A 20182-nucleotide genomic window follows, 5' to 3' on the forward strand; every position below is an offset into this window, starting at 1 on the left:
TCTCCAGCCACTCTGCCCCAAGCCTGGAGCGCTGATGGGGGCTGTTGAGGTCAAAGTGCAGAACCCAGCATTTCGCCTTGTTGAACCTCATACAATTGGTCCTGGCCCACTGACCTCTTCTGCCCAGATCAATAACCTTCACTCACCTGTGTAAAGTTGATCCGTTTGTCTCTGGAGATATAATCTGCATATTTGCACATAAAAACCCCGCAGTCGCTTCCATTACGTTGCTGAGGGATTTCCTAATGAATGCAAAGAGGGAGAATTTTCCTTTATCTTAAAAGAAAAGCAGTTTGGTGGTAGCACACGTTACCCCTACTGGCAATGCACTAACCAGGCACTCGTCAACCTACTGGCGTAAACCATTTACCACTCCAGCACACAAGGAAGAGCCCCAATTAACTGCACATCATCCCTCCCTTCTGCTTCCTTCCCTTGGACGTTACAATCCCAATTCTTGGAAGGCTGATCAGGGATAGCAGCCTTCTTCCCTGCAAGGTGTCTTGAGGTTTGCAGAGCGTCATGTTTCTTAAATCAAGTCTTTAGGTTCTGCTTTTCACTACTAACTTGGTGAAAAACAGAATTTCAACCCTTTGCTTTGTCATATGCCAGGATGTGTACTCCAAACAAGAAGCCTATGTTCTGTGACAACAGTTAAACAGGTTTTTAAACCTGACTTGTGAAATGGGGGAAAAGCCAGATTCACCTTAATGGGGCAGACTAATTGAAAAAAACCAACAAACCAACAAAGTATTCAGCCAGCAAGGAGAGGCACTGCTTAAAGATTTCATCCCATCATGGTTTCCTGGTCCACCTGCAGCCTGAGGGTGGTACCGTAAGAGCACAAGATGTTTATGGTCATTCTCTAAAAGCTTGAACTTATTAGAAAGTTACAGTTCACATTTCAAATCCAAGTAGTGCTCACGTACGTTTGACTTCATGCTGTGAAGAGTCCACTCAGACAAAGTCAGCTCCACATTTCTTTTTTCCTGACTTTCTTCTTGCAGGTATTGGCTGTTTAAAAGAGAACAAAACCCACTCTTCATCACTGTAATTTAGGTCAAAAAAAAAAAAGAGCTTCTGAAGGATCACAGGAAGGCAAATGGCAGGACAGTAGAATGTCAGAGGATACCTACAGCAGCTGATTTAAGACATTTGGAGGAAAAATCAAAACCTTTAATTTACAAACGCAGTGAGAGGCTGTAAGCTTATGGTTACAGCTCAGGAATGAGACCAACAATTCCGACAGAGACTTCCACAAAAGTGTAAGCTCATTGCTTAGGAGAGGTAAAAAAAAATAAATCCCAAATCACATGATACCAGAGGAGGAACAGGAAAACCAAGTGAGGAACAATAACAATAACGCCAAAATTCCACCGTTTGCCTTAATCCCAAATACTGGGTGCACTTCCAGAAGAACAAATACAAAAAGTTTTGGGGCTAAGAGCTCTGGCTGAGGAAGTTCCCAGGCCACCAGTTGCTGGAAGAATACTCTTGAGGAAAAAAAAATTATATGATGCAGACCTGTTCTTATACCCTTTTCTAGGAATCTGCTGTTAACTGTTCAGGAGAGCACTGGCCTAAAACAACACTTGGCTTGTCTCTGTGGGGCTGCTCTCCTGCTCTTGGTGTATGAAGCTGCTGGATTAAGGCTTTTCAATACTTCTGCATCAGTGGCAAAGACACCGAAGGATGGTGGCTTGCACAGCATGAAAAACTGACCCATTACATTTGAGATGTACACCATACCACCTGATACACCTGAAAAGTGTGCTACAAGATATCATCAAATGTTGTGAGTTGGGAGGGACCCACAAGGATCATGGAGTCCAACTCCTGTCCCTGCACAGGACAATCCCAACATTCACACCATGTCCCTGAGGGCCTTGGCCAAATGCTTCTGCAATCTTGTCAGGCTTGGTGCCATGAGCACCTCCCTGGGGAGCCTGTCCCAGTGCTCCACCACCCTCTGCCTCAAGAACCTTTTTCTCATGGCCAAGCTCCCCCTCCCCTGGCACATCTTCCTGCCATTTCCTCTGCTCCTGGCATTCATTGGTGGCCAGAGAGAAGAGATCAGCGCCTGCCCCTCCTCTTCCCCTTGTGAGGAGTCTCAGCCTCCTCGTACGGCTTTTCCTCTAAACCCTTCCCCAATTTTGTTGCCCTATATAACAGAATCATGGAATCACAGAATGGTTTGGGTTGAAGGGACCTTTCAAGGCCATCTAGTCCAACCCCCCTGCAGTGAGCAGGGACATCTTCAACCAGATCAGGTTGCTCAGAGCCCTGTCCAACCTGACCTTGAATGTTTCCAGAGATGGAAACTTCTCACTTCTCTAGGCAGCCTGGCGCAGTGTCTCACCACCCTCATTGTGAAAAATTTCTTTCTTCTATTTAGTCTGAATCTCTTCTCTTTTAGTTTAAAACCATCACCCCTTGTTCTGTCACTACAGGCCCTGCTAAAATGTTTGTCCCCAGATATAAACCATTGGTCTTTGCTTCTCCTCCTGCTCTGCACATGGCAGTCCTGCAGCAAGGGGGATATGTGCACTTAAACACTGCAGAGCCCCATGCATGCAGCCTGGGGTGCACGCGCTGAGGTTCAGATGCTGAAGTGATGTTTGAAAGATCTATTTAAGTTCCACGTTGAAAAGTTGTGGCAGCTGAGCCCCCAGCACTGCTCCAGTGTGCACAGCGGCTGAACAGCCCCAAAACACCTCACCAAGAGGATAGGACAAGAGAGGGGGGTTCAGGGGAGGTTCAGATTGGATATTAGGAAAAATTTACTCATGGGAAGGGTTGTCAAGCATTGGAACAGGCTGCCCAGGGAAGTGGTGGAGGAGTCACCTTCTCTGGAGGTATTTAAAAGCCACGTAGATGTGGTGCTTAGGGACATGGTTTAGCAGTGGACTTGGCAGTGTGAGGTTTACAGTTGGACTGAATGATCTTCAAGGTCTTTTCCAACCAAAATGATTCTATGATTCTATTCTAAGACATCTGTCTTGAATAAGAATGTCAGAAATACAAATAACACACAGTAAGGACATGAAGGAAGCCTGCTGGGGTAAGCTGGAGGGAAATATAGTAGCTTCATTTAAAACACTGAACAGAATAGACAAGGTACAGACAAACTGAGAAGGAACATGTTACAGAGCTCACTACAGCAGAAAAGATGAATATTACAACTGTCTCTCTACAACTGGGAGAAACAGTCTCAACACAAGGAAGGAGCTCAGCAGTAAAGAGTGAAAGTGTACATATAGGTGATCACAAGTAGGAGTGTATATACCCTAGGACACCAATGAGTTGCAATCTCAAAGTTCTTAAAGAAAGAGAGTTAAAAAGCTCTTGGAAGACTGTAATCCTTTCACAGTCAGGTTATGTGGTATTTTGAAACACTTCCCTGAAATTCTTCCCTCTCATCAATAGCCCAGTTGTACTGATTACTAACAAAGTCAGTATAGGTGTGCCACAGGGCTGTCATGTATTTGACAGTGACACTTTGTCTGTGTCTACAGTGGAAAGCTGGCAGAATCCAGGCATGCAAGACCCTGGGTGGAAGGGACCATGTGAGATTAGATAAGTAGCCAGCATCACACAACTCGCAGCAAGAGATTCAAAGATTTCTGTTTCGTATCTACAAATGTGAAAACTTACAGTCGTACCACTGGGACAAAATCCAAAAATCACCTCGTAACTCACAACATGAAAACATTGACTGAGAAGATACTTACAACAAAGCTTCACAAATCTTGTCCCCTTTTTGTGCCATTGAGTCAAAGTATTTGATAGTCTTCTTTCTGACATCTATGACCTGTTATAGAAAGGTGACCGTTAGACATAGCACAAACCCTGTGCTGCACACCCAAAAAAACCTAAGTGACTTTTCTTGCTCATTTTTTCTCCCCACCTAATTCTAAATTAAAAGTGACTCACCACTAGGGCCCAGTGCACTCTCAAGTGAATGGGCACTAAGATGATGTCCTTCTTGAAGAGATCCACATCTTTGGTCCATCTTCTTACTGCTCTGTAGCCCTCAGAAATCAGTTTGGGATAAAAGAAAGTACTAAAAGCATGGACTGATGGATATCCTTCCTTCTTACTTCTTTCCATGAGAAGACACATGTAGAAATTAATGACCTGTACCATAAAAAGTAAACTCGAGATGTAAAATAAGACATTAATTTACCAAATGAAAAATACAGCAACATGTCTTTGTTGGTCACCCTGAAGTACACAGCTGAGAGAACTCCAGCCTCAGCTGTCAGCTTTTGTTCTGAGTATTTTGCACTCCCTTACTTTTGCAGTTTGATAAAAACACCTGCCACCCACTCCAATAACCTAGACTAACTCCTGGAAGCTGCATAATACAAGAAGAAAAGGAACTTCCAGAAAAACTAGACCCTTAAGTACCTAAAATAAGAATCATACAGATATTTCCAGGCTCTGTAGTGGAGGTCATCAAGTGGAGGTCATCAACTTTGAAAAGACTTCTGTACACAGTGAAGGCGGATTTTTAAATAAATGCCAAATTAGACTATCACTGTGCTGCAGTTGGTTTTACCTCATCATTTAGCCAGCAAAGGTTCCTTAATGTGTGGATGTCCTCACGAGTGACTTTTAGTTTGAAGGCACTGCTCATGATCTCTTCTGGCTCACCATCGCTAAATGCAGCAATGATGTCTTTCTCCATGGCCTGAAACAATTAAATGAGGAAGAATTTGTGAAACAGGAGTGAGTATGATAACCTGTGGGCAGCTTTCAACTGAAACAATGCCTGTAAATTAAGCTCCAATGACAGAGCAACTGACTTTGCCAGTTTTTTCTCTAAGTTACCAACAGCACTTTTTTGTTGCTTTGTTTGTTTCATCATCCTAACTTTGAACTTCGAGAGCCCAAGTTTGCTTCAGTTTCTTTTCAAAAAGGAAGCTGATATTAAACATGTGGACTAGCAAACACACTAAAGCACCTGAAAAATGAACAGAAGTAGAGCAAACACCGTTCCTACATGATGCTGCAGCCCTCACAACACTGAGGTTTAAGCCAACCACACAGGCTTTCTCCATACCAAGGCAGCTAAGTCAGGAGCCTGAAAGAATTTGAAGGTGAGTAACTTAAGAGGAGCATCTGGGGGAACTGGGGTTGTTGATCCTGGAGAAAAGGAGGCTGAGGGGAGAACTTCTGGCTCTCTCCAGCTCCCTGAAAGGAGGGTGCAGAGAGGTGGGGGTGGGTCTGTTCAACCAAGGAACAAGTGACAGGACAAGAGGAAATGGCCTCAAGTTGCACCAAGGGCAGTTGAAATTGGATGTGAGGAAGAATTTCTTTGCAGAAAGGGTTCTGAGGCATTGGAAGGGGTTGGCCAGGGCAGTGGTGGAGTCCCCATCCCTGGAGGGATTGAAGACTCATGTAGACATAGCGCTGAGGGACATGGGTTAGATGGGGACTTGTCAGTGTTGGGTTAATGATTGGACTCGATGATCCTAAAGGGCTTTTCCAACCACTACAATTCTATGGTTCTATGACTTCAAAGGGAACTGAAGTAACAGCAAAGGGGGAAACTGAGGCAGCTGCACTGGCATCAGGCAACCAGGAGTCCAGGTTGCGCAGGCAACTGGTTGCTATGTGGATGTTTCCATCTAAGTCTGCTTAAGGAACGCAAATAAACCACTACGTCTATTAGTATAAAATACTCTGATCAGCAATAGCATCGCCTCCTTGGTTGAATCCAGGCTAGCAAAAGCAGAAAAACACCTGGTTTGCCCTGTACTGAGCATCACTCTGCAGACTTTGTAAACTCTGGATTTGCTAACCCTTTCCAAGTCAATCCTCAGTGGGCAAAAAAGGAAATGCTCAATTAGATCAGCACGACTGCAACTCCGAAGAATAAAAGCAGCCAAAATTTATAGGAGTAGGGGAACCTGAACTGCCACTCCCTGTTGAATAGCGTAACTAACTCTGGTGACCACTGTCACATGCAGAGCAGCGATGCCCCGTGCATGTACATGACTCCATGAGATCCTGAGGACATACACAAGATGCTCAGGTCCCCCCACAAGCAATGTAACACCCTGGACCAGCAAAAGCTTGTTTCTCAGGTTCTGTCAGCATGTAGGACAGGTTAAGACAAATGAATCAGGTTAGCACTACTCTGGGAGTTAAACCTGAACTAATTTTTGTCCTGGTAGGAGAAGCCTCAGAAACCCTCAGGTTAGCACAACTGAATGAGTATCTGGAACATGTTAAATCCTTAAAACCAGCTTTATCGCTGACCCTTGCACTGCGAATTCACAGCTGCAGACATTTGGTAACAGGTTAAATGCAAGTTCGTAAGATTTCAAAAAGCCTCATGAACGACCTGTAATAAATGGAGTTCCTTGCAGTTGTCTTCTGCTTTGTCTAACAGACTGTCAGCTACATACCTCTGTGAGCAGAGAAGAGTATTCTATTGTTTTTTCAGAGCTTGGCAATTTATTTTCTTCCACACCAAGGGCAGAAGATTTTCTGGATGGGACATGCGCCATATTTAAGTGGACTAACTTCTCTTTTGAGAGTTTAGATCCATGCTGTTTCTGTCAGACAAAAGACATTAAGCTAGCAAGCAAGCATAGATTTGTTTGCTAAAGCAGAAAATCTTGCTCATGTATAAAAACTGGAAGGGTTTTTGTACACACATCCAACCAGCAAACTCCAAAGTTACATTTTATTGATGAATGCATTCCAACTGTGCACCCATGTAATGCTGCACTCAAAACTAAATGGAGGCAAGAGAGGCTGAAAGTTAGTTTGGCTTGGACTAGCATTAAGAACTCCAGCAAAGCCTCCACATGTAGCTATCAAGTTGAGATTGAGATGAATATTTCTGATTTTCATGACTAAAATTTTTTTTTTTAATCTCAATCCTGATCAGAGATGAAAGTCAAAGAGATGTACTTCCTATCTCACAAAACCAGACAAGACTAAAAATACTACAGTCTAGCTTTGCAGGTCAACTAAGTCCATGCACTAAAGATTTTGAAGCTACATGCAGCACATTAAAGGGGAAGATAGTATAGTGTAGTGTGCTTGTAATAGTCCAGAAATATTATTAATAGCAGCAGGAAACCCTTTATGATAGTGCTACTCATCACATTGTGCTCCTGCTTTCCCTCAGAAAAACAACTGGGACAAATACATTACTTACTCAACTATGTAAGTGAAGAGTGCAAAAATTTCTGATCACAAATAGCTATATTTTCCTAGAAAGTGAAATAATGAAGAACACAAGCTTACCTCTGCAATGGCTTGTTTCACTGGTCTCCCCTGTTCATAAGATTTTTCTGCTGGTGTGTAGCACCTGCGAGAAGAGGGAGAGAGAAAGAGAGGGAGAGGTGAGCTGGATATCCCTACTGTCCCATGTAATTCTCAAGAAATCACCTTCTGGATAAGAAATGCTTTTTCAAGGATGATTCTGACTAGAGCATCAGTTGCCCACATGAACACGTGACATCATCTCAGCTTCCAGCATGATTCTTTTGTAGTAGCAAGACTGGGATGGAATGAAGAGCTGGGAGCTTTGCAAACTTTTTCCCATTGACATGTGCAAGTCTCCTTTTGTTTCTCTTCATCAGTTTCATTATTTGGAAAACAGGGAAGCAACCAGGACTTCCTCTATCATAGAACCACAGAATGTTGTGAGTTGGAAGGGACCCACAAGGATCATCAAGTCCAACTCCTGTCCCTGCACAGGACAATCCCAACATTCACACCATGTGTCTGAGGGCCTTGGCCAAATGCTTCTGCAATCTTGTCAGGCTTGGTGCCATGACCACCTCCCTGGGGAGACTGTCCCAGTTCTCCACCACCCTCTGCCTCAAGAACCTTTTCCTCATGGCCAACCTCAGCCTCCCCTGGCACATCTTCCTGCCATTTCCTCTGCTCCTGGTGTTGGTGGCCAGAGAGAAGAGATCAGCACCTGCCCCTCCTCTTCCCCTTGTGAGGAAGTTCTAGACTGTGATGAGATCTCCTCTCAGTCTCCTCTTTTCCAGGCTAAACAAACCAAGCGACTTCAGCCTCTCCTCGTACAGCTTCCCCTCTAAACCCTTCCCCAATCTTGTGGCCCTCCAAGTGCTTTGTAATCTACTGGTGATAAATACTGCATGCTAGGCGTTATACTGCAAGGTATAAAATGAACATCCGCAACTATACTTGCATCCAAATATAGTTAGCTTCCGGAAACCAAGACCAGCACATGGAATTCAAAACAGGACAGGTAAAGGCTAGGCTAGTCAAAAGAGTGACTATCCCCATTTGGAGAGGATTATCATTAAAACCACACAGACTCTGAAGAGCAAACAAACACACAGACATTAAAGTTGTGCATCTATATGTCCCTTCTGCAAAAACAAGCATGTCATTGTCACCAAAGATTCCTGTTTTTCAGAAGGAAGACTTACAACAGACTCTCATGGTATCCTACACTCATTGTGCTTTAAAGGCTTTTTGTCCAGCATGGTAAGAGTAGATATCACAAGCCCTGTCAAATGATTTAAATTAGTAGCTAAATGTGAAAAAAAAAACAAAACAGAAAAAAAAAAGACAAGAAAAAGGTCCTTTTGCTTGAACCTATCACACTCTATCAGGTATTTTATTCCCTCCCCTCAAGCTCAAGGGAACCAGTGACAATTCAAGCACAGGAACAGTGCTGCACAGCTAAATATAGTGCAAGCGTTTAAACCAAGGGGAAGAATAGGGACAGAATTAGCTAAAAAAAACCCCCAACCAACAAAAAACCAGGAATCACAACTGAATCACTTTGCTCCCATCTACACTTTCACCCCAACCATTTAAGGGTAGAAAGATGGGTGTACCAGACTGCCATACAAAATCTCTCCCTGTAGCTGCACTTACTGCAACCAAAACCTCATTTCACAGAACCCCGGAATTGCCTGGATTGGAAAAGCCCTTTAAGATCATCCAGTCCAATCATTAACCCAACACTGACAAGTCCCCAACTAACCCATGTCCCTCAGCACTATGTCTACACGACTCTTCAATCCCTCCGGGGATGGGTACTCCACCACTGCCCTGGGCATCCCCTGCCAATGCCTCAGAACCCTTTCTGCAAAGAAATTCTTCCTCACATCCAATCTCAACTGCCCTTGGTGCAACTTGAGGCCATTTCCTCTTGTCCTGTCACTTGGTCCTTGGTTGAACAGACCCACCCCCACCTCTCTGCACCCTCCTTTCAGGGAGCTGGAGAGAGCCAGAAGGTCTCCCCTCAGCCTCCTCTTCTCCAGGATCAACAACCCCAGTTCCCTCAGCCGTGAACTCATCACACTTGTGCTCCAGACCCTTCCCCAGCTCCGTTGCCCTTCTCTGGACACGCTCCAGCACCTCCATGTCCTTCTTGGAGTGAGGGGCCCAACACTGAACCCAGCACTTGAGGTGTGGCCTCACCAGTGCCCAGGACAGGGGGAAGAGAACTTCCCTGGTCCAATCTACAATATAAAGTCATCTGAAATCATAGTCCTGCCAGCTCAGACAGCCAATACACATAGGTCCACTGGCCTCTCAAACGGGCAGACAACCCAACTGCATGCTTCCTTTTTGGTCTCATTTTCAAACCCAAGGCATCCTTTCAGTCAGAAAAACTGCCTTGTTCTCACCAGGCTTTACAAGCTCTCCAATCCTTGTGCTTGGGATCCTAGTTTCAATGTGAAAGAAATGAAATGTTAGCTCCTTAACAGTTTGTCAGAAAGACACTCACAAAACAAAAAACGGATTCTGCAAATCCAAGGACAACTTGGTACGGCCACCACTCTCACCCTCACCGGCCTTCTTCCCACAGCAAAGGACCCAGTAAACACCACACCAGCTCAACCCAGCTTGCCACACAGCACGGCTCCAGCACAGGAGCTGTGTTTGAGATGCAACCAGCTTGCGAGCAATTCCAGAGCCACAAGCTAGCTGCTCCTCTTCCACAGCACTGAGATGATAAATATGATTTGTCATCAACTGGACACGACTGGAGGCTGAAAGAGACATACATGCAGAGCCAAAAGAAACAAGAATCATGATTAACAGAGACTCTACCTGATCTTATCACTTTTTGGAGACCACTGCAGGCTGCAAACATCCGCACGTTTGATATCTACAAAGAAAAACAATAATACGAAAACAAGAAGTCAGCTCTCTATCACCATCAGATGTATGTAGCTCTTGGTTTCTGGGTGATAATACAAGAAAACTTTTAATGATGACTGTATGGTTAGGAAGTTTGAACTCTGGCAAACAGTTTGAACTTTGAATACCCTGTGCAAGTGTATGAGAGCTGAAGCAGAGCATTTATTAAGTTTTAAATTCCAGATTGCACACAATTAAACGAGTGATTTTTGCAAAACCAGATGCTCCTCCAAGCTCAGAAGAATAACTTATCTTCCACAACAAAACAAGGTTTCCTCAAATTCTAGCACCTACAGAGAACTAAATTCAAAACTCAAATGATTGCATAATAAAGTCACAGATATGTAAAAAGAAGTGTCAGTGAAAAAATATTTAAGTAATGAACAGGGGAAAAAAAAAAGACTGAGACAATGATAATGTATACACACAAGCACATTATTATAACACACTGCTGGTACAAAAGAAAATAGCTTGTCAGGAAACCACTTTAACTAGCCCACTCTGCAGAAGACAACTAAGGGCATCTTCAGGAGTTATGTATGTTCTTTCAACTCGCTAAAGAAGATCTACAAAAGAAGCTAACTTGATGTGAATAGTGGTACTGTGCAATTAGCTTGCTTGGTGTCAAAGCTCTGCTATCATAGACACAGTCACGTTTAACATTAAAAAGGGATTAAAGAGTAACACACAACCCCAACCTGAGTTAAGTAACAGGCATCAGAGGGTGCACAGTAACGTATCACCCTCCAGAAGTCCAAACAGCCAGATACTACAAAGTTCTCCTGTATAGCACAGAGTTATGTCCGCAGCTACAAACATCACCGGTACAGAAATGTCTCTCAAGTACAATTTTAAACAAACATTTTCACTTCAACAAAAACCTTAAAGTCATTTTAGCCAATAACTACTTATGGTTTTAACCATAAACCCCCTTTCTTTCCAGAGACAGCTCATTTCATTCTAAGAGCTGACATAAGCTATATGAGCATAAACACATTGGTTGATTTAATTTCCTTATAAACAGACAACAGATTAGTGACACACTAGCACTGACAAATCTTTTTTAGCATAATCTATACCTTTGAGACTCAAGGAAATGCCCTATTCTGATTTAAAATCTACCTACAAAGTGGAACAGATATGAATCATGGGGATACTCACTGGTCCTTAGTGTCATACTTGGATGGACATCTTGTCCATATTTTTGTTCTTCCAGGTGACTCACAGTCTTCACTGGTTCCTTCACTTGAACGCTTTGGTGCAGGAAAAAACAAGAGAAGAATCAAAATTTTTATACGTCTGGTATTCGTTATCAGTGCATACCAATTCATTAGAAAGGATACAACTTATTTGTACACAACTATCTACATTAGAGTTGGAAGCCACAGTTAAAGCAATAGAAATATGTAAAGTAAAATCAGGCTGTTGAATCCCTTGACAGAAACATCCCATCTCCTGCACTGGTTTTATGACAAAATGCAAAGGGTGTTTCCATGAGGAGGCAGTTTGCACTCAGGAGCTTGGCTACTTTCAACTTGGGCATACTGAAGACACAGGAGTCAAATTTTCAGTCTCCAGAATTTCACAAGAGACTAATCAACCACAAAATTTGATTCCTTCACCTTTTCACCAGACAATCAGTGGGTTTTTTTGTGTTTTCTTTAAAAAAGAGATTAGACGTCGAAAGCAGAGTCCTGACTTGCCCTAAAATGCTATTGTCAGTGCACCTAAAATTACATGAGATACTGTTTTCCATATCATTTTCATGCACCAGACTGTTTAAACATGATATGGTCTTTGGAAGTCCTGTGTTTACATGTTTTCTAGCTGTGAACCACTGAGCGGAGATTGGAATTTTTCAAAGCCTTGGTAACAATCCATATTTCACAGCATTTAAAGGAAACTGCAAGAAAGCATGGCATTTTCTACCACCTTACTGCACAGAAAGACCTGCTGGAACTTCAGCACCATCCTGGCATCACTGTTTTACAGGAATGAGGTCCCTTCTGCACAGCTTTGAAGTGTAACTATTCCACTAAGACAACGGCTTCTATTATTTTTTGTGGTTTTTACTTGAGGTGTTAGCTTTGTGCAATCTCTTGACACAGTTATAAGATACCAAATATACTCATCACTGGTAATATATGAAACAGAATTACACACAAGTGTACTGCAAAGAGAAAACTTCCTATAATTTTTGAGAGAAGGGCTGGGGAAGGTGGAAAGGAACAGAGAAAATTCTGGCATTCCCTGTGTTTACCTGAAGTTTCTCATTCTCAGATAAAACAGGATTCCTGATCAAAGAAAAACTCATCAATTACAAACAAGAGCAAGATAAATTCTTTTTAACGGTGCTACAGAATAACCAGTGTTCCGGATTTTTATATAAGAAGTTACACTGCCACCACTAGAACTAGATACTACTTTTCTTAACGCAGAGACAAGAAAGGATTTTAGGAAAGAGAAACACATCCATATCAACAAATGAATCTTCTCCCTTAGACTATATACATTCAGAGAATATTCATGCTTCATTGCAAGCAGCTGAAGGGAGGTGATGGTCTTTTAAAAACTATTTTGCTCTGGACACTGTCCAGATCCCTGAGAGTAGGAAAGATTAATTCCCCTCCACTTCTATGTACAATAGCTACAAAGTTACCACCAAAATTTTAATGGTTATTTTGTCCCATAATTACTTGTGGAAGCTTGTCGCTGGTGGGTTAGGACGGCTTCTAGGATATTTTTCCTTTACCAGTTCCAGAAGCTGTTTGTATTTTATCTTTTCTTCTCGTTGAACATCCTAGCAGAATGGAGGGAAAAACCAAATGGATTAGAACCAATGTTTGTAATCTGGATATAGTGCAGACTGCACAGGCTGTTCCCAAAATACTGGCACATTATTTCAGTTTACTTTAGCAGGAATTCCCACACCTTCATTTTGTGTTAGCCCTGCCTTAGGAACTTGCATCCCTCTATAAACTGCAAAATTCCTTCTGCAACTGTTCCCTCAAATGGGGATCTCTTCTCTTCAGCTGTGGTGTGTACCTCTTGCGTAATAATTCAGGCTCATATGCATTCCTGTCAATATACATAACGATTGGGTTCTATGAGTCCCCAGGGTATCTCAATCACACTCCACAGCTTGCCATGGCCTGCTTCTCCAGTACTTGGGTGTAAGTTCTTCTCCCATGTAAGCTACGTTTACCAGGTATTTTCCAATAGTTGCTTCAGATATTGGAAAGAAAAGACAGGGAAAGACCTCTCAGATAGTCCCATAAGGAAGGATTATCAGCATCTGAGTGGTTTTTTGCCTAAATTATCCTTATAAAGTTGCTATGTAAAGATTCCAGTGGAGACAGGTTAAGAACAAAATAGCGAAACTCTGCAACAAATATCCACCCAGTGACATGGCAGTACACCTCCAAGTGAAACTGGCTGGAGGGTCCTTCCCTCGCACACCATTTCCATGAAAATGGTTTAAAATCCAGTCTTTTGGCAACAAAGTAGTCCTCTGTTCCAAGACTTGAAGCATGTAAAGGCAAATAAAATGCTATACACTGATTTTCCAGAAGCATTCCTTCAACTTCATTAACTACACCCACTGTGTTGTTACAAACTGCCACTTCAGCATCTACATACAGCTTCGTTATAACTGCTAAGTTGTTTCATTTCAAAGACACCTTTCTCCCCCAGCGTACCTCTTCAGCTGTACAGAAAAGCCTCCCCGTTTTGCCGACTTCTGAAGTAACGGATTCTGGCACAGCGCGCTCCTTAATGGGTGGCCTCACTGTTAGGATGCTGCCTGAAGTAGGTTTGATGTGTTGTTTGCCCTTCCTGCTTGAGCTACAAACATCCACGGCACAAGAAACAGTATCAAGAGAACATTCAAACATGCACCTCCTCATTCAAGCTCCACCACTAACTTTTGTACACTGATGACGATGATGCTGGATGTTGTCACAAGCATTCCTGGTCTCAGCCTCTTCTCAAGTTTAGCATTTCCTCCTACCACAGACCTTTAATTTTTATCTAATCTCTTGTGTCTATGAAGTACTTGGATTTAAAGAAAAAGTTTAAAGTTGGCTGGAGGAAAAATTAAAAAAAAGCAGTTGGAGACCTCCCAAAAATAGCATTGTGGAGGAGTTCCAGAATACCTTAGAAAAATATTATTGTGTGGACACAGATACAAATGTTGGGCAACAAAGACGAAGTTCCAAGAACGAAAGACAGCAAACCTTTAAGAGAAGAGGTCAAAGAAAATGGAAGGATTTTTACCTCAGACATGGAAATGTCTTGTGAGAAAAGGGTATTGTTTCCTTTTTCAAGCAAGTACTGGTTCCACAAGGCATTTTATCTACGAGAGAAGAGCATAAGCCATCAGTAACTATAAAAGGAAACTGAAGAGTTTTATGAGTTTACAGTAAAGAGCTTCACCAAACATAAATTATTTCCATTTTCTCTCTTATGTCATAATATTATTTGTGTTATGTTACTTTAGGATATTTTCAGATTTTCATATTGGCAACTGCAGAAAGCTGTGCACACAAAGTATTGCCAGCCTAAAGCCAAAATAAAAAAGAGTTATTGGGAACTACTACCTCAAATTAGCATTTAAAACAATTGACTTCTGGCAAGCTAAGAGTGGATGTACCACAACAGAAGGACTGCATCCAAGGCAGCTCTTGTACTGAGATGACAAGATAAATGCCGGGCCCCAATCCAGAAGTAATGCAAGGATGCAGGGAAGAAACAGAATTCGTAGTCAAGTATTCCTAGATGCTACCTAGATATTGTGCCTTCAACAACCTGTACGTAAGCCTAGGGGTGGAGTTCACAGTACACAAAGCAAGGTCAAAAAGAAACAAGTTCATAACTTGACGTCAGCCTTACCAATTTGTAGCATTTCTCCTCCTAGTGTAGAATTTGTTGGTCTTTTTGATGAAGGGCCAGAATAAATGGACTGAGTCTTAAACAAAAACAAAAAAGTACCAAAGTGAGTATAACCTGAATGTGAATCCAAGCAAACTTCCTGAAATTTAGTCAGCTCTATCATGACTTGGGAACCATGATTTGCTGGCTCAGATTGCAGCAGAATGCAAATCTTTACAGGATCTCTGACAAGAAGACTTTAGTTTTTTAATACAGCTCTCATTCATGCAGCAACTAAAACAATGCAAGTTTATCACTGAGTTCTCCTCAGTCAGCTCCTAAATATTCCCAAGCGTGACAGTTTAGCCCTTGAAAAATATATTTTGCACAAATAAGAGTTAATGACACTCTTGGGAATGAATAATTAGAGCATGACAGTTTCTCATTCCTCTTATCTTATGGGGCAGTAAGAAAAATAACACTACACCTTTGAACCAAACTAGGAAGTCAAGCAGCTCATGACTCATTTTGACAAAGTCCTACAGGAATCCTCTCCTGGATAATGAATGTAGCAGAAGGAGGTTTATCCAGAGGAAGTATGCAGTTTTTCTTTTACTGTAATGTATTTTGACTCCTTAACTACAAGCTTGAGAAAAAGAGCAACAGTTTACAAACAGACTAAAACTATAAACTCAAACAATTGTAAAGTTTCTGCAAGACAAAATGTTTTGCTCCTTCCTCAGCTGCACGTTCTAGAGCAGAGTAGGCAAACTTGCATAAGGCAAACCTGCCTCCTATAAATGGGCAAGAACCACCTAGTGCTGTACAGGCTCAGAGCAGGCTCAATTTCAAGATGCTAATTAGGGAAAGCCACTTCCTTTTTCATCTTGCACAGCTTCTACCTGCTTTCAAAATCCTTGCTCACCTTTTCTGCAGACTCTGTGATTGAAGCGGCATTGCTGACTGAAGCCTCGTGGCGTTTACTTGTTGCCTTTGCTGGCAACTTCACCACAGCAGAAACTTCTTCAGCTTTCTCTTTACCCTCAGAGATAGTGTAACCTAAAAAAAAACCCAAGACAGGCCATATAAGAACATGATTTTTAAAAGAATTAGGATTGCTATTTGCACTAATGCCCATCTCCTTGATCCCACCTAAAGCACTGTAACTCATTTCAAGTTATACACCCTTCTGCCAAAAGCAGTTGGTGGTGATTTTGGTATTAGCTGGCACACCGAGCACTCCTTCAGAGCCAGAGCTAAAAACACCCTGCTTTTGGGAACATTCCCTGTTTCTGGAGAAGCACTACAGGGTGCAATTTATCCTCCTCACATGCACATACTCTTGTAGTTTATTATGTGTCACTCTAGTTGAGAAAAGCTCTTCACTGAGGTCTAGAAACCAAAGCTACCCAAGCCTGTTCTTTCCAGTATTAAAGCAGCAGAAATGTGCAAGACAGTATTTCTAAACACTGACAAGCCAGGGCTGTCTAAAAATGGGCTGTGTTAGACATTAAATCATTTTAGACAACAGCATTTGTTTGAAGAGAATGACATTTTAGCAGACAAGAATATAGATGGTACCATGTTCTTAGAAGCAGATTTGGCCTACTAGATGTGGGAATTGTTCCTACCAAGAGTTGCTAATGTTGCTAAAAGGAGGAGGCATAGGGGAGCAAGGTATCAATTTGACATATTTTTCAGTTGTTTTATGCTCTTAAGCCTGAAAAGCATGCTAGCAGTTCCACAGCCACTACCATTAAATAAGGGGCAGCATTGTTCATCAAGCAGTAACTATGAAGCTCCAGGTCTCCCTGGAGAACTTGTGCTAGGAAATGTACAGCCTAAAGAGCATCATTTCTCCCTCTTTATGAGTAAAATGGAAAAGAGGAAATGTCCATCTCAAATCATGACCAATGCTGCTGGTAGCCAGAGGCACCAACATGGCTCCAGGCAGCTGCATAATTTTACCCTTAAACACTTTGTGGAGGGGGTACTGGAGAAGGCCTCACTGAAGAGAGCACTTCTCTACCCCGCTGTTCTGCTACGCCTAGCCTCTGCTGCATCTCCATCCTGCTTTACTCACCCTTCCTCTATCTTTTAAAAATGCACATGTCAGAATTTCCAGATTCAGACTAAAGTGACTCTTCTGTTTTCAATTCAGGTTTTTTAATGCCCCCACCAAACTCACTAGCTCACAGAAACACCATTTTCCTCTGCCGGCCATCAGTTTAAAATTACCTTCCTTCACACCCGAGATTCTGAGCCATTTCTCCCAAGACATACAGGTAGTTTGAACTGCCAGAGGGGCACTTTGAACACAGACTGGAGGGAACACACAGCTTTGATTTAAAATACTCTTTCTGCTGACATGCGTGGGCTCACTGCCAGAGATACCTGGGATATCTCCGGCTGGCAGTCAAAGTATTGAGCTCCGCCACAGTCAACACAGATAACACAATTATAGATACACCCTTAAGCCACTGGCTACACAGGTGGCCACAAGAAAAGAACGGCTTGAAAAGTCACAGTTTCAGTAACAAAGCTGAAGTAAAAAAGCCAGAGTTTTCTAATGGACATGAAACCTAATAAAAATCAGGCATGTTAAATACTCCTGTAATGTGCAATACCTGATTTGCGCTTTTTTGCTCTAGTCTGGTCAGGATCTTCCACAGGTGGCTGAAGGCTGAGGAAAGAACACACAGAACAGTGTTTTGCAGTCAGGGTAAAGCTTCTAACAGGCTGACTTCCCTTCACAGGGCCCAAATTTCCCAAGTTAGTTTTCATACCCCAAAGGTCTCCCCCTCCAAGTGCCCCTGGGATCACCTCAAGACACACACACCCCGGACTGCCACTGCTGAGCATCTCTCACCAACACCCCCCATCTCTCCCAGAAAACTAATTATCCCACTAAAGCACATTAAGCCTCTTTTTCTCACTCCGTTAATATCTCCTAATGTTTTATGTTTGCTCCTATCACCAAAAAACTGTTAGTTAATTTGCAAAGCTTGCCTCTTTCCTTGAGGAAAGTGGCATACCAGAGATTATGAAGCCATCTAAGTGTGTAAGTCACAACGCTGAGTTGCAAAGAAAAGTCAAAGTAGGACAGGAAATAAAAGGTGGGAAAGCAAGCCCAGCATACACCCACTTAAATAGCTTACTGCTAAATCAGTGCTCGTGAGCTAGTTCTAGAAATAATTCTTAGCTGCACCCTCTCTTACGAAGCCTAAGTGCAATATTATATTGGTTGATAACGGTGATAAAATCTAGTACCATTTTTCATTTTGGGAACAGAGTGCAAAGGTTATTCCTGAGTGGTTTTGATTTGGGGGTTTTGTTTTTTTGGTTTTTTACTATTTGCCTCCAAAAATTACATGCCAGACAGCAAGGATTCTTTGAAGAATTCTTTGATTCTTCTTACACAAAAGAATTTCTTTTAAACTGTTATGCTCCCAAACCTTGCTGGTATACTATCTTCTGGACTGTCTTCTGCCTGCATCAGGAGCACAAAAAAACCCTGATATCCTCAAAGGCACCTTTCATACAATATAAAGAATATTTGTTATTACTATGCTATTAAGTCAGGCAGAAAACATTGTGGGGTAGATGTTAAAGGCAAACACATTCCTATAAAAACACATTCTTCCTCAGCATATTTGATATTTCAGAAAGTAAAACTGAAGAAGACAAAATATCTGTTTCCTTCTGCTCAATTTTTAGCAAGAGCTAACTAGTTCTGAGCTGCTCTTCAGTGAAAACTTCCCAGCATCAGTCCTCTGCAGTTCAACCTCAACCACAATTCAACCTCCTCAAGGCTATGTTCTGAGATAAGCACAGTTTAAATACTTGACTGAGGTTACAACAACTGTTTTTGAACAGAAGTGCCTCTTTTTTCAGGTTTAGCAGAGCACCCAACACCTATGAGAGTGTTGTTTTGCACCTTTTTACCAATCACTTGGAAGTTTAGAATTAAGTTTTATTACAAGAAAAGATGAATGCTCTCTTGGTAATTCAGAAATAAATTGGGAGATCTTTGATCTTTCCCTGCATGGCCAGGGAACACGGATAGGCGAAAGGCAAGGAAAAAAAACCCCATATCTGTGCTTAGCTGCCTCTGTCTCTGAGGGGAATACGCAACCCTGCGAGAAGGTTAAACTGTGTCATTGCAACTGGGCTTTTGCCAAGGGCCTGGGGGAAACAGGTAAGTGCACAGGGTATTGAGTGATATTTGAAACACGCTGAAAAAATGGGCCAGAAAATATAAGCAATTTGAGACTGCTCTCCACGTAAAGGTGCATTCACATCCTTGTCCATGCTCTAGAGAAGACAGCACTGATTTATGCCCAGCATTTTACTTGCCTTCTTAGCAATGACAGGAAAAAAATAAGGTATTAGGAAAACTCATAACTCTGCAGACACCCATGTACCCTCTGGCCCTCTTCTTTTCAAAAGTTGTTCCCTCACCAGCACTGAGGACAGTTCACTAAGATTTCTAATTTAAATTTGTAAAAAACCTCAAGTTTTCACAGGTTAAGGCCCCCCCCATTCACTCTGGAACATGAGAAACTAAGCAGAGCCTCCTGCAGAGATAGTTTCTTCCAGAGGGAGCAACCATACTCTCCAAAACATGGCATGTAATTTTTATGTTCCCTCTCTTCAGACAGACAGAAGTGACAGGCATGGAGATGGCTTATCCATCTGTCACTGGGAGCTCTGGGGCACCAGGAATGTTTAATGCCTAGGAAGGCATTCCCCTTTTCTTCCACTCCACATACATACCACATCCCCATGCCATTATTTTCCTCCATCCAATATATCCCTATATGTATATACACTGTACTCTGCTCCTTCAACACACAATACTCCAAATTTCCACCCCTTTTCTTCTTTCCAAACCCCCACTGTGCAGATGGAAAGCGAATGAGGAGATGGGTTTGCCAATGGACTTATTGGGAACATCTGGAACCCACAATTATCTCAGCATCACGGGTGAACGACAGGGACCGTGAGCAGTGACCTGACACAGCGTGAGCCACAGAGGCCAACAGCCGGGCGAGGAGGGCTGCAGCCTCCTCTGCTTTCCCCGCTCTCGTGCTCCAGCGGGAGAGGGCGGTGGATGGCAGGGAGCTCCGGGGAACCCAGCGCCCCGGAGGAGGGG

At 42.6% G+C, this 20182-nt stretch overlaps 1 protein-coding gene across 1 annotated transcript; it reads right to left on the minus strand.

The window, feature by feature from the left end:
- Positions 1 to 146: 146 nt before the first annotated feature.
- LOC104530206 (sentrin-specific protease 2-like) lies at positions 147 to 17811 on the minus strand (the record flags this gene model as incomplete). Its single annotated transcript, XM_010174724.1, has 15 exons — positions 17655 to 17811; positions 15953 to 16086; positions 15049 to 15124; positions 14434 to 14512; positions 13857 to 14001; positions 12855 to 12958; positions 11320 to 11411; positions 10069 to 10126; positions 7267 to 7330; positions 6417 to 6566; positions 4562 to 4693; positions 3934 to 4137; positions 3732 to 3811; positions 930 to 1014; positions 147 to 242 (listed from the first exon to the last, which is right to left on the minus strand). Coding segments are annotated over exons 1-15 (1656 nt in total), but the record flags the coding sequence as incomplete, so codon positions are not given.
- Positions 17812 to 20182: the final 2371 nt, after the last annotated feature.

This window comes from Antrostomus carolinensis, unplaced genomic scaffold (genome assembly GCF_000700745.2).
Source record: "Antrostomus carolinensis isolate BGI_N321 unplaced genomic scaffold, ASM70074v2 scaffold51988, whole genome shotgun sequence".
NCBI classification, from domain to species: domain Eukaryota; kingdom Metazoa; phylum Chordata; class Aves; order Caprimulgiformes; family Caprimulgidae; genus Antrostomus; species Antrostomus carolinensis.